This window comes from Echinops telfairi, unplaced genomic scaffold, assembly GCF_000313985.2.
Source record: "Echinops telfairi isolate 266 unplaced genomic scaffold, ASM31398v2 ScPeMD7_7407;HRSCAF=8445, whole genome shotgun sequence".
Lineage (NCBI taxonomy): Eukaryota > Metazoa > Chordata > Mammalia > Afrosoricida > Tenrecidae > Echinops > Echinops telfairi.
Genome location: NW_022111307.1, coordinates 5,397,374 through 5,420,803, shown reverse-complemented (window position 1 = coordinate 5,420,803; position 23,430 = coordinate 5,397,374). Strand labels below are relative to the sequence as shown.

Sequence of the window (23,430 nt, the reverse complement as noted above, 5' to 3'; positions counted from 1 at the left end):
GGGATCAGATCGGGCGCAATTCCTATACTGTGTCTCCAATGTTGTTCCCTGTAGGGCTGTTGTGTCTCATAGTGGGCTGGCCATATGGTCTTCTCTGTGGATTGGCTGCACTGAACGGGAATATCGTCCTCAAGGCTTGGTGCGCCAGAATATGCTCCACTCTCTCTTCCTCCCCCTTCATTTGCTCCCATATGCTCTGATCAGAGATGTCCCTCTCCCTGAGCTGCGGCTTTAGTGAGGTCCTCTGAAATAAATTCTTCTGGGGGGAGGAGCACCTGCCCATGTAGTTGGGATTGGCAAGCCAGGATATTTTTAATCACCTGATCATATACCTGTGAAAGTTGGACCATGACTAAGGAAGATCACAGGAGAAGGGCTGCATTTGAATTATGGTGCTGGAGCAGAATATTGAAAGTACCACGGATTTCCAGAAGAACGGACAAATAAATCTGTCTTGGAAGAAGTACAACCGGAGTACTTCTTAGAACTTCTTAGAACTATTCTAGGATGACGAAACTTGATTGCAAGCAGGATAGACCCTGGAAAAGCACATCATGCTTGGTAAGGTAGAGGCTAAGTGAAAAAGAGGAGGAGGACTCTCAATGAAATTAATTGACGCAGTGGCTGCAATGGTGAGGTCAAACCTAGCAACAGGTCTGAGGATGGAGCAGGACCAGGCAGTGTTTCGGTCTACCGTGCACACGGTCTTTCTGAGTTGGAAGTGAGTGGGCAGCACCTAACAATAGAAACAAGCTGGGAGTGGAGGCCCTCAATACATGAAATTCCTTAAGAATATCATTTGGAGCGATGGATCAGCGAATTCAAACACTACTAGCTTCTTCCCTAAGGGGGCAGAAGTACGGAGCCCAGAGGAACGGACTCACTCTGTAAGGTAGGTGTTTCGTACATAAGCTCTCTCACTGCCATCAAGTCTGTGCTGACTCATAGCAAGCCCCCTGTGGGCTTCCGAGACTGTAACCCTTTGTGGGAGTAGAAAGCCCAGTCTTTCTCTCGAGGAGCTGCTGGTCGTTTGGGAACTGCCAACCAGGAGGGTCGATCCCAGTCCCCATGTAACCACGACCCAACCCAGGGCACATCTTGAAGCCTCACAGCTGAACATGGTCGTCATGGCAGTTGCTCTGGACCAGCTTCTGTCATCCATTTGGGGCTCACAACAATGCATATCCCTGGAGGGTCCATTCCTGCAGAAAATTGTATTCAAAGCAAAACCGTCCAAAGGGAAAATAAATCACACGTCATTAATATTTTTATTTCAATTTTTAAAGATCTCTAGAATTGTTGCTACTGGAAAATTATTTGGTCATACCACCCACCAAAAATCCAAAAGTGAATTTTATCTTTCTCTTCTACTCTCACCCTCAAAATCTCCTACTCAGAAAAGGCTTCTTCATCTCTCACCCGGATTCATCTTCTAAGTAAAAGCTGCCCTCTAACTAGAAACCTTCGGACAAAGTCTGTGAGTGGTGCAGATGGCTCAGAGTTCAACTGCTAAACAAAAGGTTCAAACTCTCCAGAGGCACATCAGAAGAAACGGTTGGTGACCTGCTTCCAAAAGATGATTTTCCGACTTAAAAACCCTCTGGAGCACAAGCCTGCTTGTACTCATGGGCTCGCTGGGTGCACTCATCAACGCCACGGCAAAGGGTTTGTTTCTGAAACCCCGGGTTGAAAAGTAGTCACACGATCCTTTTCTTCCTAATGGCGAGCTAGCATTTATCGTGGGTTAACCGCAGAGCCTTCTAATTTGTCTTATTTGTTCGGGGCAAGATAGCTGACAACAGGAAGACTGGTTTGAGTCTTTAACTCATTCTGTGTTTTGTTTAGCGGAGGGCCCTGTGGAGACCACCGAGTACAACTGCCTGGGTTGTATGCACCCCTTGATGGCCAATAGCCCCGACCTGGAGCCTGTTCTGAAGCATGCCATCCAGCATTTTAACAACAATACGGAGCACCCCTACCTCTTTGCGCTTCACAAAGTAAAGGGAGCCGAAAGACAGGTTTGTACTTTGATCATTTTTTTCAAATGGATTGTTCACATTTGTTACATCTTTATGTTTAGGGCCTCATTAACGACACCGAAGCGTTCTCCGAAGGAGCATGTAGCAGTAGACTACGGGTGGTGACAAGCTCTGTGGTGTATTTATTTTGTACGATTGGCGTAGATGGCGGGGGCATCCTTTTCATCAAGGTGGCTGGGATCCTGAAATAGGTAAAGGTCCAAAATGGTTAACCACACCACTTGCTCGGAGGTCTATTCTGAATGAACGAGGAGTGAGCATGGCATGTCTTCCCAGAGTCAATGAAATGGAAAGTCCCCCCGGCTTTAAGATTTTAAGAAAATCATATCCTTCCCTACCTGTGCTAAATCAATCATAACCCCCAAATGTTAACATATCTCTATAAAAGTGTGCAAGCCTGGCTGGGTAGCCTCTCGTTGTTCATGTCTCTGTCTGTTGTGGAACCACCACACATCTGTAGTCTGTGATGGATGTGGTGGCTGTGTGATGCTGAAAGGTGTCCCACTGGCATTTCAAGTACCAGCAGGCTCACTCAGGGATTGAATTGTGTCCCCTAAAAATATGGGTCAGGTTGACTGGGCCTGGATTCTCAGTGGGTTGGCAATTATAATGACATAATTACAGCACCACCACACCACCCCCATGATGTGACCTAATGTACTCAGCCGACGAGATGCAATGCCCTTACACAGCCCCGATAGGAGGTCATGGGTGTTTCCCTGGAGTGTGGGCTGCATCCATTTGTTACAAAAGATCAAAGCAGAGAAAAGCAGGAGTCGATGAAGGACCAACTACCAAGAAAGAAGAGCCAGGAGAAAATGCCCTCTTTCGACCCAGGGTGCCCACGTTGAAACCCTTCTAGACCCGGGGAAGATGACTACCAAGACATCAGTCTGCAAGGGATGCTGGGACCACAGATGTTGAAAGGAAACAAGAATGGATACCATAGGGTGAATGCACTGAATGCTAAGTTCGAGCCTCCTGAACTCTAAGAGAATACATTGAATTTGTTAAAGCATCCACTTGTGGTATTTCTCTTATAGCAGCACTAGACAAAGAAGACAGTCACATATGAGCAGTGCTTCCCAACTAACACAGACTAGGAAGACGGGTTTGGCATTCTACTTCTGAAAACATTGGCCAGTGGATATTTCATGAATAGTGCCAGAAGGGGAGCCCCCTCAAGTTAGAAGGCATTAAAAATACACCTGGGGAAAACGTGCCTCCTTAAAGCAGAGTCACTCTTAATGAGGTGAATGGCGTAATTTGCTTCATTTGCTGATGTGGCCTGACCCCAAATGAAAAGAAACGGTGATAAATATCCATGAATAAACAGAATGTGAAAGATGCAAAGTAAGAATCTAGGACAATTGAAAGTGATCGAAATGGAAATGGAATGCATAAAGATCTGGGTCCTAGATATCATTGGACTGAAATGGACTGGGATTGGCCAGTTTTCATCAGACAAGCATGTGGTCTACTATGCTGAGACTCCAGAAAAGGCATTGCCTGCCCCCTTTAACAGAGCCTTTCAAGGTCTGCTCTGAAGTGCCATGCTGTCAGTGACTGTGTGCTAGCCGTATACCTATCAGGAAGAACACGTCGAGCTCTTCTTTCTTGGTGATACTAAGCTCCCTCTTATTTCTGTTCCCTTTTCAAATCTCTTTTATATTTTAAAAGAAATTGACTGAAGATCCAACCTAACCCTGCATCATTAGCATAGCTGCCTCTATTACTCTCTCATTAACATCATAGAACTTAGAATTTAAAATCCACAGGATCATCACATTAGATCACAAAGTAGAGGATAATTATATAATGCCAATCCCCTAGCCAAGTTGACACGTATTTGGGGGTCATCCAGTTCAATTCATAGCACTTGGATTCACAATCAACACGCATGGAAGTACCCATCAAACATCAAGTGACATATTGCACTGGGCAAATCTGCTGCAAAAGGCCTCTTGAAAGTGTTACAAAGCAAAGACGTCCCTTTAAGGACGAAGGCGCTCCTAACCAAAGGCTCTACAACAGTGGTTCTCAACCTTTCCAATGCCACGACCCTTTCATACACCTCCTCATGTGGTGGTGACCCCCAACCATAAAGTTATTTTCGTTGCTACTTCCTAACTGTAATTTTGCTACTGTTATGAATCATCATGTAAATATCTGATATGCAGGATATATTTTCATTGTTACAAATCGAACATCATTAAAGCATAGTAATTCACAAAAATAATATGTAATTATATATTGTGAAATATTTATTTCTAATGACAAATACATGAAATTTTGTCTTGAAGCATGGTGTAGCATGGGTAACAGTCTTAATATAACAACAGTAAACTACATTGCTACATTTTGCCACAGTACGTGTAAAAAGCGGACTTCAGTGCGAAGGTTGAGATAGCTTCTTTCTCATGAGATCAGCACATCTGCATGTGGGTGGACCCCCCTGGAGACGGAGAGAGCAGTGGTGTCTCAGTTCCTAAGACCATCGGAAATAATGTGCTTTCCAGTAGTCTTAGGTGACCCCTGTGAAAGGGTCCTTCGACTCCCATCCAAGAGTCCTTCGTCTGGCTGCTCCACAGATCATTATGAGTCAGAATCAACTAAATAGCCGTGAGTTCTTTTGGGAACCACAGCCATAGTGTTTGTAATTGCTTCATCTGCATGTGAGAACCGACCAGTGAGTAAGGAAGACCAGACAGGAACTGATGCCTTTGAATTGTGGTGTTATTAAAAAATAGCAAATGTACCACGGGCTGCCAGTACACATCTGTCTTGGAAAAAGTAAGGCCAGAATGCTTCGTGCAAGTGAGGATGACAAGCTCTCATGTCCTTTGGACCTGTTATCAGAAGGGATCTGTCCTGGAGCAGGGCATCATGCTCAGTAAAGAAGAGGGCCAACCATAAAGACGGGGCCCTCAGTAAGACGGACAGGCACAGTGACCGCACAATGGACTTCAACATGACGGTGACTGTGAAAACAGTACAGGACTGGCAGTGTTCCATTCTGTTGTACATAGAGGTGCTCTCAAGAGGAACTAACTCAATGGCACCCAGTGACAACAACAAGAATATTGTCATCAAGCAAGGCACCCCTGGGTGGTGCAAATAGTTAAGCACTAAACTACTAACGAATTCATACCAACGGTTGGCAGGCCACGCCCGTCCAGGCATGCCTTAGAAGACAGGCCTAACAATCTGCTTCTGAAAGGTCAGTTTTTAAAACCCCATCTGTCCAATGAGAATATCATTAGACAAAAAACATAAATACCTCTGAACCCGGTCTTTCGCTGGCTCCGTTCCCTGAGTCCTCATTGACAGCTGAGTCTGTTGTATTTCAGCCTCTAAGTCTGAGTGGTTCACTTTGGTGAGTAACATTCTCTGCATTTCATCAACCTTCCAACTTACTCATTCAAGATGCATGTTCTACTCTGTTATATCCATTCATTGCCATCAGGATGGGCCCAGTCCAGGATAAAGAGAAAGAAATCTCCCTCCCTGCATTTGGAAACCCAAGAACCTACCATAAAGGGCATTCCAACTCCAGAGTGTTCTTAATCCATCTGGAGAGCGATATTAATATTTCACAGAACGCTATAGAACAGAGGCACTGTGCAGTCTAAAGGATGAGTTGGTAGGTTTCACTTAAAGAAGTACAATAACTCCTCTATGTCACTCTTTTCATTTCAGGTATGCAGTGTGTGTGTGTGTGTGTGTGTGTGTGTGTGTGTGTGTGTGTGTAAGGTTGTAAGAGTCTCAAAGTGCTCAAAATGCATTTAGTATCGACTTTTGCCTTTAACAACCCTATAGGACACTGTAGAATTGTCCTCGTGGGTTTCCAAGATTGAAATATTTGCCTATCAGAGAGGTTGATAGTTAGCAGCCCAACTCAAAACCCACTATGCTACCAGGGGTCCTAATAATATTTATTGATCACTTATGCTATGACAGGCAGTGTCCTAAGCTCATCATAACATGGTTGTTTATTTCCCTGTGAGTTCTGTTTAAAGTCTCTTTAAATAGCAATCCAAATATTGTTTCAGGTGGTGGCTGGATGGAACTTTGAAATCACCTACTCCATTGTGCAAACAAATTGTTCCAAGGAGAAATTTCTATTCTTAACTCCTGAGTGCAAATCCCTTTTGAATGGAGTAAGTATACAAAACTCTGATGACTAAATGCCTAGCATTTTGCTTAGGAGTGGGAACTATCAAGCTGTGTGGGAAGACCCCATCACTAAAATCTTAGATGGCATTCAGCAATTCATACGCACATTCACTTGCAAGCCCTGAAGTTCACATGACTGTTCAGGCCATCTTGTTGGCCCACTAAAGGATCTGCACACCGTACAATGCTAAGTATTTACATAGTAGAGCCAAGGACTGGGAATCCCCTGGGTGGTGCCAACAGTTCATGGGCTCTGCACTGACCAAAAGGTTGGAGCCTTGAACCCACCAAAGATGGCTTGGAAGAAAAGCCTGGCCATTGACTCCCCCAGATCAACCATTGGTCATCCGGCGGAGCACAGTTCTCCTCTGTAACACATAGGTTCACCCCGTGTCCGTGTAGACTGGACAGGAATAGCCCGAGACGAAAGGATGAACTAGTCCTGTGACTGTTACGTCTTCTCCCTTCCCCTCTTCATGTGCTAAATGTCCTCCTGGGGCTCAAGCTGTAAGCCCACTGCCATGGAGTCTATGCTGACTCACTGTCCCGACAGGACAAAGTGGAAGAGCCCGGAAGCTGATTGTCGCATCTCTCTCCAGTGGAACAGCTGGAGGGTGTGCACCACTGGCCTTGCACTTAGCTGCCCAGTGCTTAACCACCGCATCACCGGGTTCCTTTCTCCCTTAGCTCTTTGCTTCCAACTTTTCTCTGCTAAGGCATGAATCTTCCCCACGAATATTTACATTTTAGCAAAAGAGTGTGCTTTAACTACTGCAAAGCCCATTCGTCTAGAAATTCTGCTTCTAAAATTCTATTTCAAGGGGCAGGGTGGTGGTAGAGAATCCATTTAGCAAGATGTTAATTTCAGTGTTATTCGTTTAGTTTTATATTTCTAATGTGTGATTTTCTTTGTGTATATCCAGAGCATTTATCACTAAAGTTATTCCTCGATTGGTATTTTGTTTTGGTTATTGCTATTAAATTTCTTTGTTTCACTTTCTGTTTTATTTTTTTTAATGTTACTACTGTTAAATAAAAACCTATCATTTTTATAGACTTTCCTTATATTTAGCAACAATAGTGAACCTGGTCAACTCTTACAGCTTTCTATTGCTTACCTTCACTTTCTAGGTATATAATAATATCTCATGCAAATAATATTTTAGCCATGATTTTCCAATGCTTGCTTTTTTCATTATGTGATTCATTTAGTCGACTCAAACTTCCAGGAGTATTTTTTGAAATAACAGTGATCGTTGGCATTCATGTTTTATTCCAAATTTGACTGAGGGAGTCCCTAGAATTTATTAGTATATGTCATAGTTGCTGTGGGTTCCCAAGAAGCATTTTTCTGTCTTGTTAAGGAAGCCGAGTTGCTTTCTTGCTCCTTAAAGACTTGGCTTTCTTGTCGCTGTTGTTTTAGTAAGGAATGTACTGAATTTGGCAAGCACTTTCAGATCGCGCTATTGAACTACCGGATGATCATTTCATTCATATGCTGTTTCAATAACTTTGCTAATGTAAACTTTAGATTCTGAGATTAAGTCCTACTTGTTAAATATTGATTATTCTTTTTAAATGCATTTGGATTCTATCCCTGGGGTATTTAGGAACTCTACATCTATAAATAAAAGTAGTCTACAATTTTCTGAATTTTCTGAAAAATATTCTCTGATTTTGGCACCAGATTCTAATTTTATCCAATGAGTTCATTGCATGCCACTATTTTCTATATTAAGAAATAATTTATATGAAATGATGTTACTTTAATTTTAATAATGATTTATCTATGTATATCAGAAAGTGAATCAATGCAGACATGGGTTAAATTTTAACATCTCATCATTTGTTTTCCCTTTTGACTGAGTTTTAATTTGTTCCGTTTTTATTAGTTCCTGCTTTTTGGGGGATTGAAGTTTTTCTGTATTTTACTTAGTTATTATTGTTGGTGGGGAAGTTGTATGGATTTCTTTCTATGAGACCCAAAATAGGTAAATGTATAGAGACAGTAACTAGACAACTAGTTTCTAGGGTCAGGGAAGTTTGGGGGGAAATCGTGACCTAGTAGCAATGCGAACAAAAATGAAAAAAGTGTTCTGAAATTGATTGTGGTAATGATTGCACATTTAAAAAAAGTATACTCAAACTACTGAGTTATGTGGTGCATTAATTATGTCAATCAAACTTCTAATATTTATCTGCAAAACGGTTAAGCTGTTTTATGGTTTGTTGTATGAGGTAAAAAGTGAGATGGAAGTGAAGAGTAATGACAGCATTTTCGTTCCCTTCCTCAGTCCTCTGTCAATTCAAGTTTTGTTGTTGTTCCGTCTGTGCTGGTCATTTATAATTTTTCAGAAAAATAGCTTTTTGGGGGGTAATTAAAATTAGTGTACACCTTTTTATGATATTTTAAAATGTATACTTCTCTATAACCTTTGTTGTATTGCCTTATTGTGTATTTAATTTTTCCTTATCCCCAAAATTATCATTTAGATTTATTTACTAATGCTAGTGTTCTTGGTTTTCTAATTTTTCATTTTTCTTTCTTGTTTACTCATTGTTGATTTCCATAGTTCCCCCCCTAACTTATTGAAATAAGCCCCTGGGTTTTGTTTCGGGCTCTGGCTCGCATTGTGAAATATGAAAGCATATACCACCATGGATGGGCACTGATGCTACTGTGACAATATTTTGTGAACTTGTTATGTGTGCTGATTTTGTTTTACATTTTTCCCTTATTCGAGGAAAACCTCAACTGATTAGGGAATTATATTTACATTTTTGAAAGGGAGCCCTGGTGGGAGGGTGGTTACACTTTGGGCTGTGTTCTGCAAGGTCAGCAGCTCAAAACCCCCCGTTGCTCCACGGGAGAAAGATGAGGCTTTCTACCTATAAAGAGAGTCTCAGAAACCCACAGGGGCAGGTCTACCCTGTCCTACAGGGTCGCTATGAGTTAGAATTGACTCGATAGAATGAGTTTGGGTTATTTGGGGGAGTTTATATTGTGAAGAAGCCATGGTGGCACAGTGGGCAAGAATAGACTCTACAACAATGGGTTTGATTGCAATTAAAAAACCCTATTTACATACATCCTTATTATTAAAGCCTCCTCTGACCTTATTTATGTTTTATCCATTTGGCTGGTCTGATGTTTATAGTTGTTATATAAAGTTTCCCAATCAAAAATATTTCTACCTATTTCTCATCGTATATTTAATTTTTGCATATTTTGATTCCATGCCTTATAGACTGTACCTTTTAAAAATGAAGTTACAGTTTTACTGCTTTTATATATCATACCATTTTGTAACCTTAGATTTTACTTTATACAATAGTAATGGGACTCTAGTTTCTTTTTATGGTTTATATTTAGTTGATTCAAGTTTATCTTGTCTTCATAAGCTTCTTTTAAAAACTTTTATTGTAAAATGTTTCCTGGTGCTATAATAAATTCCTCACTTTTAATTTAGTTCTGAAAATCTTTGTCTTTCTGTAAGGCAATTTTACCCATTTATTTATATGGCAATTATTTCCATTCTAAGTATTGTCGTTTTATTTTATGCCTTCCTGGGTGTTAGTGTGTGTGTTCTGTTTGTTTTATTGTTATTGATGTTATTATCCAATTGCTCTTATTTGCAATTAGAATATGTTTCTTTTCTTTTTTCCTATGTAATGTTTGAAAAGTGAATATCTTACTTTTAATTTAACTAGTGTCTACTTTTAAGGTTTTCTAAAACATTTTAAAATTATGTTTGTATTTTCAAACATTAGGCTATGGCTGAATGTAGAGATTTGGCATACATGGATCCTCAGCTAAGAATTTCTTCCTTGACACAGAACTGTCAACTGTATCCAGGTAGGGGTTAACCCATGCTGGGGCTTTGATGAGGGGAGGTTGGTCCCAGACAAGTGGCTCTGTCGTTCCCTCTGAATTGCCTTTCGCCACCCAAGTATGGCACAGCCCTTACAGGGAACATGCCCACCCAACGTGCTCTGCCAATGACCGGAAGGGAATACGTTGGCAGAAGGGAAAATGGGCCAAGCTGGCCTCTGCGATGAAGCCAGATGGCCATCTGTGGTAATAAAACGTGCGTGGTCAAGTGGCATAAGTTGAGAGACCTGTATGTCATTTTTACCCACTCAGAATAAAACCTTTTCTTTTTTTTCCCCTCAGAATAAAACCTTTTCTGCTAGAGTTTTGCTTATTTTTTTTCTACATGTCACACAACAGAGGGTGGGAAAGATATGTGTGAGTTGATGGTCAAGTCCGTTTTTCTTGTAACGAGAGCTGGCTTCGCTCCTACTTGGAAGACAGCTGTGTCCGTTGCAACAAAGGACTACTCCTGACCCTAGCTGTCCATCGCAGCCACTGAACTCAGAATGTTCCCTCTGGGAGTCAAGCCTTTAAGTGAAAGATTGTCTTTACAGAGTTTCCACCACCACCGCCGCCAAAAAACGCAAACACTCAGAACGACAGCGTGTCGGCGTCACTGACAGCTTCCAGTTGGATACCTTGTCCTGAACACCTTGGACTTGGGAGGAGAGGGACATGGAAGCAGGACAGAGAAGGACTTCTCTCACTCTCACTCGTCCTAGGACTGCCACTTCGCCCTCGCACACCATGGAAACCGTGGCCGTAGGAGAGAGGCGCTGGGCTAGTCTGCTCTTCCAGTGTACATGCTGACTTAAATCTGATCTTTTTAGGAGAAGAAGTTGTGCCGCCACCTACCAGGATTTGCGCTGGCTGCCCCATAGAGATAGCTGCCAACACCCTGGAGCTGCAGGAGGCTTTAAATCATTCCATCACAAAGCTCAATGCGCAGCATAACAAAACGAACTATTTCAAGATTGAGAGTGTGAAAAAGGCAACAGTACAGGTTTGTAAATTAGACCACAAAATGCAATCTTCTTTTTTTTTTTCTCTTAAATCATGTTATTGGGGGCTCTTACAACTGTTACCCATCCCCTTCCTCCTCCGCCGCCACCTTCGTGTGATCGTGTGATCGCATTGAGGGAATGAAATGAGAAGCGACATCAGACCCATCGCATACAACCTGGAATTTTTGTTGTCAAACATTTCTACCTTATCAGCAGGATGGGCCGCCGTGCTAACTCATTGGAGGCCTAGTGCACTCAGCATGGGTGGATAGAAAGATAGCTAGATGATCATTAGAAAGCGTGAAGTAGAGCACTGCCATCGAGCCGATCCCAAGTGTCAAAAAATGTGGAGAGTGTAACATCAAAATTCCAAAATCCCTCCTAAGAATCCTTAGAGGAACGAGATACTGTAGCTTGTGCACAAAGGTATCGGTGCCTCCCGTGGACTCCCCCTTGGTGCTCCTTCCAGGTGGTGGCGGGGAAGAAGTACTCCGTGGTGTTCGTGGCCAGGGAAACTGAGTGCTCCAAAGATGGTAACGAAGAACTGATGCACACCTGTGAGACCAGGGCAGCTGGAGTGAGTACCCTATCCCTGAGGAAGCTAGTTTACAGAAGCATCTGTTTAGCTGTCATATTAATCATCCTGTTTTCTCGGCTGGCTTTTGTTTCCGTGGCCAGGACGTTCTAGAATGCAATGCCTCCATCTATGTGATCCCGTGGGAGCACAAAGTGTACCCGACTGTCAACTGCCGATCCCTGATCAAGGTATGTTTTGGATTACCATCTGCTGTGGGTTGACGGTGCTCTTTCTGAAAAGTCATTATGTTGATGTGGAAAATGAACTTCTTGTGACAGGAGTTGGGGACAACAATCTCTTAAAGTGTTCTGTGCTGGCTTCTCTTTTCTACGTTCAAAAGACAGCGGCAGCCTTCCTAAGTGGTCCTCCTGTCATACCTGGTCCAGGTTCCCGCAGGCTCTCACTGTGGGAGGTGTAGCCCTTCTTCGGGGCACTAATATGGGAGGTACCTTCTGCACCCCAACCAGGAGCTTGGGGGAAATGCAGGCTCTCGGACACAAACTCCAGCCCACCTCCTGCCACACTGACCGGTTGATGGAGTCGCAACCGTGGTGTGTCAGAGTACAACTGGGCTCCCCAGCACCTCAATGGTGGGTTTTTCAGAACGAGATTCACAGGCCTTTCCTCCAAAATGCCCTGGTGGGGGGACGGGACTAGAACCTCTAACCTGTCAGCTGGCAGAGGAACAAGTGTCCACCACCCAGCGACAATTTTACCACCTCTACTTAACCAGAATCCACTTTTCAATAACCCCCCTGATGATTCCTATATGCACTTTCACACTGTAAAAGCATTAGCTGACTTTGTTTTAAGTCTTACAAGAACCTGTGAGGTTAAGGAATCCCCTCTCCTTTGTCAAGGGTGAGACAACTTGACAGGCTAAAAATTAGACTCTTAAGCTTCCAAGAAGGAGCTCTGATGGTACATTGGACTACTGACCGCAAGGTTGGTGGTTCAAAACAACCAGCCGTACCCCCACACCCCGCAAGGGAAAAAGATGAGACTGTCTGCTCCCTGGAAGATGTCCAGCCTCGCTCCTGGGGAGAACGATGAGAATACATAAAGGTGTACAAACTTGAACCCTACCCAAAGTCACTGTGAGTTGGAGTCCGCTCAAGACGGGAGGTGGTGGGGGATCCCAGAATGATCAATAGTATTATACTCAGGCCATGTGTAGAGTCAATATTTTTTAGTCCTTTGAGATGACTGCTATCATTATTTTCTATTTGCATATGATTAAAGTGACCCGCAAGTAATTTGCCCAGGTTTACACAGCCAATATTAGCAACGGTGCACAATTCAAATCTAGGTCAAATTAGATCCCACCTTCTGTACCATAGGCTGATAATTAGCAGTCTGGCCAATTGGATTCCTAAGCCGGGGCTTTTGTGACCACTGGGCACAGCTCTAAGCATCCCGTTCTCACAGGTAGGAATAAGCCACAGCTCCACATGTTTTAATGCAAGTTGCTTCTTCTCCGTTTTCCTCACTGAGGTTTGCGCCATGTGTAGAGGTATATACTTGTAGAGCCCACCATCAACAGTCTACAAAGGCTGTAAATAGATCTATTTTAAGCTAGTGCACATGTGTTCTAATGTGTTTAAGCCGAACTCAGTGATTGTGGCTATAGGTTCTGTGTGGTTTGCAAAGTTTCTTAGGCCCTTTTAAGTTAAAAGCAGTAATTATGCTAACAGAAATATGTCAGTTAATAAATAGTGTGCAACGGACTTGCAAAATCAGAGGTTGCTAAACCTTCAGAGGGTACCCTAGAGATGTTGTAGTTCAACCACACGGTTGTTTCCAGATGAAGGAAAAAAATTCTCTGGGTTGCTTCAGAGTGTTATTAAAAACAATAAACCGTGTCTGAAAAGCTAAAAATGAATGAAAAGAGGAAAGACCATTGTTTATTTTCATCCTTTCTGGAATATTAATATAATATTGAAATCTGGTAGACACCTGCCCATTACAAATCACGATAGCGTTTCCAGGTCTCAGCCCCTCCCTCTTCACTGGCAGTGTGGTTGTCACTGTAATGCCTCTTAATATTTCCTGTTAGGACTCATTGAGGAAAAGGCCTCCAGGTTTTTCACCTTTCCGATCAGGATCAGCGATAGAAGCGGAAACGGGAGAAGTGACAACTGTAAGTCCACCCCACACTTCCATGGCACCCGTACAAGATGAAGAGCAGGACCCAGGAAGAGAACAAGGACCCACTCACGGGCATGACTGGGGCCATGACAAGCAAATAGAACATGGCACTGCCCATGGCCGTAAACATGAGCATGACCAAGGCCATGGGCACCAAAGAGGACATGGCTTTGGTCATGGACATCAACGAGAACTTGACTCTGATCTTAACCACCCAAGGAAACATGGCCTTGGCCATGCAAAGGGACGTGGCCCAGCCCATGGACGTAAACATGAGCATGGCCATGGTCATGGAAAACATAAAAATAAAGACAAAAACAATGGAAAGCACAATGGTTGGCGAACAGAGCCTTTGGCAAGCATTTCTGAAGATAGCACTACATCTTCTGCACAGACACAAGAGAAGACAGAAAGGCCAACACCCATCCCTTCCCTAGCCCAGCCAAGTGTAGCGGTTACCTTTTCTGGCTTTCAGGATTCAGATCTCTTGGCAGCTGTCACGCCTAGTACACCACCACCTCCCACAGATGACGAGGACGACTGGATCCCTGACATCCAGACAGATCCAAATAGCCTTTCATTTAACCTGGTATCTGATTTTCCAGAAACAATGTCCCCCAACTGTCCTGGACGCCCCTGGAAGCCAGTTCACAGGACGAATCCAACAGTGGAAGTGAAAGAATCTCATGATTTTGATCTTTTGGATGCTGTTAACTAATTTATGCAGCCATGAGTATTCCCTTAACACGTCATCACCCCTTCTCCCCACTGTCCAAACACAAATATCCTGTTGGGAGACACCCAAACCCCTAAAAGTTCACCACAGCCCAGAGGGAAGGGGTGAGCTGCCCAGCTGGACTGCTGTCGACCTCTGGGGAAGACATAAAATGGTGTGCAGAATCCGAAATCCCTTCTGAGTCGCCCTGACAAGTTTTCTAAGCTAGCATAGAAAACAGATGAACTCATTTGCCTTGTGGCCTACTGCTTTGTGTTTTTCTGATAATCAACACGTACCTTAACTGCCATATGAACGATTTTTATAGGTTCTTGACAGTCTGAGTAAGCGGTTGATGGCACCTGGTTCCTGAACGTGTGTGAACATAAGGGGAGCCAAGAGCCTGAAGGTCGGGCTGCTTAATGGAAGGGATGGGGGCAGCATAAACTCCTCAGAAATCAAAGATGGATCATCAGGAAGAGAGACAGAGGAGGGGAGGAAAGACTCAGGGACATAAATCAATTAACTTTCTGTTTCCCAAATGTGCTAGTGGTATCGCAGAGTTACTCCCCTATTCTGCTAGTCCCTTGTCTGGGTCTTTACTGAGGTGACCAGACGTCCCGCTTTTGGCAGGACAGCCCCGATTTTTGGCGTTTTAAAAAAGTCCCGCGTTTTGGAAAGAATGCACGACAAACTAGGGAACGGTCTATTTGGTCCATATAGACCAAATTTTTAATCAAGAACACACACCCCCCCACCCCCCACCCACCCCCAACCCCCCGCGATCAATGGTGTCCCGCTTTAAATCTGGTCACCTTAGGCCTTTACCCCAAATCAGTAAGTTCTGTGCGCTTATGAATCACTCTTTGCCCGAGGACTTCCTAATAGAAATCATGTTTATTGTTCCCAAGGCCACGGTAAATAACCCATGAATCCCAGAAGCACTGAGGTTATGGATGGAGGTGGAAAACAGAGGCAGTAGTATAAAATTGGCCAAGGAAACTTTTAAAAGAATCTCGACAAGATAGTATTGTGGGAGGGGATACAAACTGTATTCAGAAATTTTGTAAGAAAAGTCCTCCCTCCCGCCCTGAAGAAGATGGCCTTTTGCAGATGAGAATCGTCTGATTGCTTTCCGTGGTGTTGTGCTACGAGAGAGGCCTCCGCTCTAGAGCCCTGGCTGTCCTTGGGCCTGGAGAAATAAGACGTGGGTTTCAATAGCTGCATTTGCCTTTGGATGTGTGTGCCACTGCTCCTTCAATTTATTTGAAGGCTCCGTGTGTTTTTATTTCACTTCAAACATTATCTGTACTTTTAAATAAAGAGCCAGCCATAACAGGAAAAAGCCTCTCTTGCCTCATCAACTGGGAGCTTCACAGTCTTTATTGAATGACAATAACAGATTAATGGAGTTTTACTGTACTTACAGAGGCAACTAACGCCTTGCGAGTACAAGGGCCGGCCCCCAAAGGCAGGGGCAGAGGCAACATCTCAGTGAGGTCTCTTGACCAGTGGCAGAAGCTTCCCGCCTGGCACCTCCAGCCCAGCAACCTGTGTTGGCAGCCCCGAGGGAAGGACAAGAAGATGGGATTGAATTTAGAGAAGAATTGCTAACTTTTCTTTCTGCTCCTGAATGAAATAAAGTTCCCTTTCGGTATTCTCACTCCTGGTTAATTGACAGTGGTCAGTCACCTCCTCCCAGCCATGGCCACCCTGCAGCAAATCTGAGCTGCTCAGAGAGCGGGACAGGGTTCCTAGTTCAAGTCTGGAGTCCTCTCTGAGCAAGACAAGAATCCCAGGGTCTTGCCGACCAGGTATGCCTAAATCAAGGGATACCCATTGTCCTTGAGTCCATGTTGACCTATGCAAACCCCATGTGTTACAGAGTAGAGCTATTTTCATAGAGTTCCCTTGACTATAGTCTTTTTTTTAAATCATTTTATTTGGGGCTCATACAACTCTTATCACAATCCATTCCTTGTATCAAGCACATTTGTACATTTGTTGCCATCATCATTCTCAAACCATTTGCTTTCTACTTGAGCCCCTGGTATCAGCTCATTTTCCCCCTCCCTCCCCATTCCCCCTTCCCTCATGAACCCTTGATAATTTATTATTATTTTGTCATATCTTACACTGTCCGATGTCTCCCTTCACCCACTTCACTGTTGTCCATTCCCCAGGGAGGGGAGAGGGTTATATGTAGATCCTTATAATTGGTTCCCCCTTTCTACCCTCCCCTCCCAGTATCGCCACTCACACCACTGGTCCTGAAGGGATCATTCTCCCTGGATTCCCTGTGTTTCCAGTTCTGATCTGTACCAGTGTACATCCTCCGGTTTAGCCGGATTTGTAAGATAGAATTGGGATCATGATAGTGGGGGGAAGAAGCATTTAGGAACTAGAGGAAAGTTGTATGTTTCATGGTTGCTACACAGCACCCTGACTGGTTCATCTCCTCCCCGCCACCCTTCTGTAAGGGGATGTCCAGTTGCCTACAGATGGGTCTTGGGTCCCCAATCTGCACTGCCCCTCATTCACAATGATTTGATTTTTTTGTTCTTTGATGCCTGATACCTGATCCCTTTGACACCTCGTGATCACACAGGTTGGTGTGCTTCTTCCATATGGGCTTTGTTACTTCTGAGCTAGATGGCCGCTCGTTTAGCTTCAACCCTTTAAGGCTCCAAGTGCTATATCTTTTAATAGCCGGGCACCATCACCTTTCTTCACCACATTTGCTTATGCACCTGCTTTGTCTTCAGTGATCGTGTCGGGAAGGTGAGCATCATGGAATGCCAGTTTAATAGAACAAAGTACTCTTACATTGAGGGAGTACTTGAGTGGAGGCCCAATGTCCATCTGCTACCTTAATACTAAACCTATAAATAAATACACATAGATCTATTTCCCCATCCTCATATATAAATATATTTACATATGGACATGCCTTTATTTAGACCTCTATAAATGCCCTTTGACTCCTAGTCCCTTCCTGTCTTTCCTTTTACCTTCCTCCTGTCCCACCATCATTCTCAGCCTTCATTTGGGTTTCAGCAATTCCTCTTGGTTATATTACCCCTGATCAAGCCCTACCAGGCCTCTTACACCCTCCTCACCACCAATTTGGATGACTTGTTGTTCCTTTGTCCCTGGGTTTCCCCCCATCTTCCCCTCTCCCATGTTCCCCCTGAACTATTGGTCCCATTGTTTTCTCCTCCAGATTGTTCATCCAGCCTATCTTATTTAGACAGACCTCTGGAGATAATATCATGCACAAAAACAAGACAGCAAAACAAAGCAACAAAAGAAAACAAAACAACAGCAAAAAACCAATGACAAAAAATATATACAAGCCTGTAAATAGTTCAAGGTCTGTTTGTTGACCTTTAGGCGTGTTTTCTGGTTGAGTCTGATGGGGTGCCACACCTTGGTCCCCAAAATCTGTTTTTGGTACTCCCTCAGGACTTCCTTGCTCTGTTCCCCTTGCTGTTCTGTTGCACGCCCTTAGTGTTTTGCCTCAGTGTGGTGGGTTCAGATCGGGCACAATTCCCACAGTGTCTCCAGTGTTGTCCCCTGTAGGGCTATGGATCAGTGAGGGATGTCCTGTCTCGTAGTGGGGCCAGCCATATGGTCCTCTCTGTGCATTGGCTGCTCTGGCGGGGATATTGTCCTCAAGGGTTGGTGGGCCAGGCTGTGCTCCACTCTCTCTTCCTCCCCTTTGACTAAAGTCTTCATGGAAGCAGATCTCAGAACTTTCTCCCACAGCGCCACTTGGAGGGTACACAACCGTCGTTTCCAGGTGAGCAGGCTATCAAAGTAGCAGCTCATGCCATCCAAGGACCTTCTAATCAGAGTTTAAGAAACAAGCAGCAACAACAAAAGCAACAACTTTGAGTCAATTCCCACTCATAATGACTTTATAGGACAGAGTAGAACTACCCCTTCAGGAAGCAGGCCTGCCACCCTTGGGCTCACCACCAAGAGCTTAAGCACCGCACCACCAGTGCTTTTGTTACTCAGAGGCCTGCGGGCCATGTTTCTACCAGCAACCTGAGCACACTCTCTGTGGGCTGTGTCCTCATTGTTAGCCCAAAGCTATGAGTAATTTGCTTATTTTATGAATTTTTTTTATAACCAAGATAGGTTCCCTAAAAGAAAGAATCTATGTTCCTATGATGCCTACCAACTTCTTATCTCAAAAAAATAAGTAAATAATAGCATCAAAACAAAAGGGTTCAAAGAAAATTAGAAATGTTAGAGTTTTTAAAGTTCCTATAATAAAGACATTTTTGAACATCTGTTATAGTCATTTGCTGTGATAGGAAACACACAAACGCTTGTTCTGGAGACATGGGGAGTGTGTGGTAGAACCTTCCCACCACTCAGGGCCCCGTGATCATGTCCTTTTGCTGTGCAAACATTGTGGGTCTCTATGGTGTCACTAACCAGGGTCAGCAGGTACTGAACACCAGAGCTGGCCCTCAAGCTCAGCCCTTTTGAACTCCACCACACCAGGGGCTTTCATTATCCATGTTGCCATGGAAAAGCACACCCATCTCAGTTCTGATTGGCAATCCCCGAAGTCTGTATTAGGTATGTCATTGTGGCTGGAGGTGTTCTGAATACTGCTCAGGGTGGCCTATGCGCTGAGTCAAGGACCAGGCTTTGACTCATGACCGTGGGTTTTGCACTAGGTCCTAAAGAGAAATGAATTTTTTTAAACTGAAATCTTTTCCCTCAAAGAGCTTCCAACCACATTCGGAAGTGGAGACTAAAGCAGCGGTCCTCAAACTTTTTAAACGGGGCCAGTTCACTGTCCCTCAGACCGTTGGGGGGCTGGACTATAGTTTTTTAAAAAGCTATGAACAAATCCCTATGCACATTGCACATATCTTATTTTGAGGTAAAAAACAGGGAAAAACACCTGGCAGGCCGGATAAATGTCCACGGCGGGTCGCATGTGCCCCGCGGGCAGCAGTTTGAGGACCCCTGGATTAAAGCATACGGAAGAGAGAGAGGCTCTGAGCCATGAACATGTGCGGAGCACTGAGCCGACCTGCCCAGGACCAGCGGTTATTGAGCAGGTCTAGGGACTAACTCAGCAAAGCAAAATGATCCAAGTTGAGAGTCTAGATTGAAACAGGAAGTAGGCATCCCTGGTTGGTACAATCTGGGAAAGTGCCCGGCAGCTAGCTAAACGGTTGGCAGTTTGAATCCACCCAGAAGAAAAAGCTAGAGATCTACTTCCAAAATACCAGCCATTGAAAACGCTGTGGAGCACGGTTCTATCCTGACACATATGGGGTCCCTCCTTGAAAGCAAGTGGTTTGAGCAGTGGGGTGTCTTGTATAGTTCCCATGCAGCCTGGGTGGTGCTGTTGGTGAGCGTTGGATTGCTAGCCATGAAGTTGGTGATTCAAGACCCACCAGCTACTTCATGGGAGAAAGATGAGGCTGTCTGCTTCTCCCAGGAAGATTTAACCATCTCAGGAACTCTCTATAAAGATGAGTCAGAAACACCAGGGGTCGGGGGTGGGGTGTAAAGCATTTAACTCCAGCTTCTCAAGAGATCCTGCACCAAACCACTCAACTAAGCCTCTCCTAAATTCCTGCCCGCAGAAACTTCCAGGTGATAGATGTTTGCTTTTTCAACTGAAGAGGAAAGAGGAGGAGGAAGACGAAGAGGTGAAGGAGTGTTTGAAACAGATATTCTGAAGATTCTGTGCGGCATTGATTTAAACATGCAGAGATAGGAAATGGGCATTATCAGACTACCCAATAAGCAAGGTGCTTGCTCCCTACTCTCTCACGAACAACTTCACATCAAAGATTCTGCTGGCATCTGTCTTGCTCCCAACTCCATAGCACCTTCCTCCAGAATCAAAGCCTCTCTTCACCTTTACAATCCCTGACAGGGAAGGAGTTCCAGCAAACAAAGGCAGAAGCAGTGAAACTGTGTACTACGGATCAGTGCTTACATTACTCCCCACGACAGGGCATTGTTGGTCCCCTTTTAACAGAAACATGGAGCCAACAGCGCTCCCTGTAGAAACCATATTTCCACTCTAGACCTTGGCTCGATAATATTCTCAGGAGCTTCCTGTGACTCAGCACCTACTGTTCTCCTTTTTAAAATACGGGCACCCTCCCCTAGTCCTGAGTCAAAGTCACACTCTGTATTGATGACGGTGGCTCTGGAAGCACACAGCTCCGTCAATCAATCCCACAGCTTATCAGGGCAGGAATTTCCCATTGTCCACCCCACCCTACATTCCTTGCATGGTTTTGGCCTCCTTCCTCAAGCAGGATGCCTTTTTATCCCAAACTCCATTTCCTGCTTCCAAACCTGGCTTCCAAGGTCTCCACTCACAGTAGCACCTGCTTATGTTGCCTTCATGCCAGCCTGGCCTGAACCCTTGACCCACCCTCCTTGCTGGTGCTGTGGGCTTAGCTTCTGGGAGAGGCCAGACCCTTTCAAGACTCCTACAAAAAGACGTGAGAGGCCCCAGCACATAATGTTAACTCTCCACTCTTCCAGAAACCCCAGTGTCGGTCCCTGTAATCAAAAAGAAAAACACTATCTCAACACCTTGCAAAATACATTTCTAAACTTTATTTCATGTTAAAATAAATTAATTAAATCATTTAATGTTCTACCTTTAGCCTTCATGCCACAAACATTTGAAAACCATCGCGTCTTTGCAACTTTCATTCGATGTAGAGATGGATACCTGCCGTTGAAATTGCAACTTCACGTACAACCAACCAAACTCCCCTAATCACTAGCATGTTCAAGTGCATCACTGTACCTCTTGTGTCCACTCCATTTCACCAAGGCACTCCTCCTGCCCTCTCTGGCCCTCTACCAAACCTGCTGTTCTTCTCCGGTGGTTGAGAGGTCATGATGTGTCCAAAGCAAGCAAGTCAGACACCTTTTCTTATGACCATAGTGTATTCACTGGCTAATAATCAGAAAGGTATCACCAGGCCTTTCTTCCTAGTCAGTCTTAGTCAGAAAGCTCCACTGACACCTGTCCACGTGCATGCCTCTGCTGGTATTTGAAATACTGGTGTTATAGTTGCCAGCCGCACAGCAATATATAAACCACAATCTTATGACCAAATAACAGAAGAGTGGTGAGAACTGGAAGTATTTTCAGTGTTGATCTTAGAAGAAACAGTGAGACGATTAAAAAGCAGGGTCCTGAAGTTCCCATTGATTCTAATACATCCAAGCTTGAGAACAATGGATTGAGGCCCTCTTTGTTCTCCCTTTAATTTTCCAGTTTTAGATCATTCTAGTTTCTTAACCCTTCCAAATATTCCTTAAAAGTGGAAGGTTAAAAGTCTCCCAAGAGAGGACACAATACTGAAAGGTTGGTAGTAAGAACACTCCCCAGAGGCCTGGCAGGCAGTAGCCAGGAAAGGTATCAAGCAGGAACCCCAGTGGGGCTCAGTTGTGCTCGAACTTTTGGAGTTGCCATGATCCTCCATCTGCCAGGAAACAGCAGGTTTGTTTTTGTTGTTTATTGTTACATGAGTCGGACATAGACAACAGGGAATGTGGTTTGGGTGGAGAGGAGAATGTTTCATCCGGCAATGACACCAGTTTAGCCACAGCCTTTGTAGCTGGGATTCAAAGGTTGAAATCTGCGCATCTCAAGTTCTTCTACTTACCCCTTCTTGCTTCCATGGGTCCTCAGCTTTAGCTGCGCTACAGAACCTCCCAGGGAGCTGTTAGGATGCTCTGCTGGCGCCCCTGGCTACAACTCAGAGGGCAGGAAACCTGGCAACATACTTCCTTAAAGACGACAGCCCAGAAACCCCAGGGAGCAGTTCTGCTCGGTTTCGTGGGGCTGCTATGCAGCCACAAATGACTGGATCACACCACAGCAACAACAGGGAGCTGATAAACTATACGCCGGATTGTTTTCATCCAGACTTCTTAGGGGTTCAGCATTATTCAAAAGTTCTCCCATGACTTGGCACTGCCTCAGACCTGATTGGAAAACATTCTTAAGGGTCAGCAGATAGGCCTGGAACTATCTGTAGGCTATTTTGTTGTTGTTGTTTCATGTCTATCTATATAAGATAGGTAAGATAAACAACCCCGAGGAGAAAACAACAGAACTAACAGTTCTGAGGTGACAGGGGAGAGGAGGCTGGTGGGGAAAGAAGTGGGGAAACAAACAAACCCAGGGACAAAGGGACAACAAGAGATCTAAAATCGATAGCAAGGAGGGCATAGAATGGCTGGTGGGGTTCAATCAAGTGCAATGTAGCCGAGAGGAAGTACTGAGAACAAAATGAAGGTCAAACTTGAATGAAGGTCGAACATGATAGTGGGGCAGGAGGAAAGTAAAAGGAAACAGAGGAAAGAATTAGGTAAAAGAACTAGGAGGCAAAATACATTTAGAGAGGTATAAACAGAGGTATATACATATGTAAATATATTTATATATAACGATAGGGAAATATATCTATGTACTTATATTTAAATGTTAAGTTTTAAGGTAGCAGATAGACATGGGGCCTCCACTCAAGTACTCCCTCAATGCAAGAATATTTTGTTCTAATAATCTGGAATTCTGTGATGCTCACCTTACCAACACAATCACTGAAGACAAATGGGTGCATAAGTAAAAGTGGTGAAGAAAGTTGATGGTGCCCAGCTATCGCAATATATAGTGTCTGGGGTCTTAAAAGCCTGAGAATAAACAAGTGACCATCTAGTTGAGAAGCAGCAAAACCCACATGGAAGAAGTACACCAACCTGTGTGAACCTGAGGTGTCGATGGGATCAAATATCAGGCATCAAAAAATCATATCACTCTGAATGAGGGGGAGGGTGGAGTGGAGACCCAAAGCCCATCTGTAGACAATTGGACATCCCCT

At 44.2% G+C, this 23,430-nt stretch overlaps 1 protein-coding gene across 2 annotated transcripts in view; it reads left to right on the top strand.

The window, feature by feature from the left end:
- Window positions 1–16,190, top strand: part of KNG1 (kininogen 1) — a 29,867-nt gene extending 13,677 nt beyond the window's left edge. The window contains exons 4-11 of one of the 2 annotated variants that reach the window (XM_045296439.1): window positions 1,846–2,018; window positions 6,092–6,199; window positions 9,987–10,071; window positions 10,920–11,092; window positions 11,563–11,670; window positions 11,772–11,858; window positions 13,727–13,810; window positions 15,963–16,190. In XM_045296439.1, coding sequence (XP_045152374.1) covers window positions 1,846–2,018; window positions 6,092–6,199; window positions 9,987–10,071; window positions 10,920–11,092; window positions 11,563–11,670; window positions 11,772–11,858; window positions 13,727–13,810; window positions 15,963–16,031 — 887 coding nt within the window. In that variant the 3' untranslated portion in view covers window positions 16,032–16,190. Of the gene's footprint in view, window positions 1–1,845; window positions 2,019–6,091; window positions 6,200–9,986; window positions 10,072–10,919; window positions 11,093–11,562; window positions 11,671–11,771; window positions 11,859–13,726; window positions 14,895–15,962 lie in introns of those variants that run through there. The other variant, XM_045296438.1, reaches the window with a different exon arrangement.
- Window positions 16,191–23,430: the final 7,240 nt, after the last annotated feature.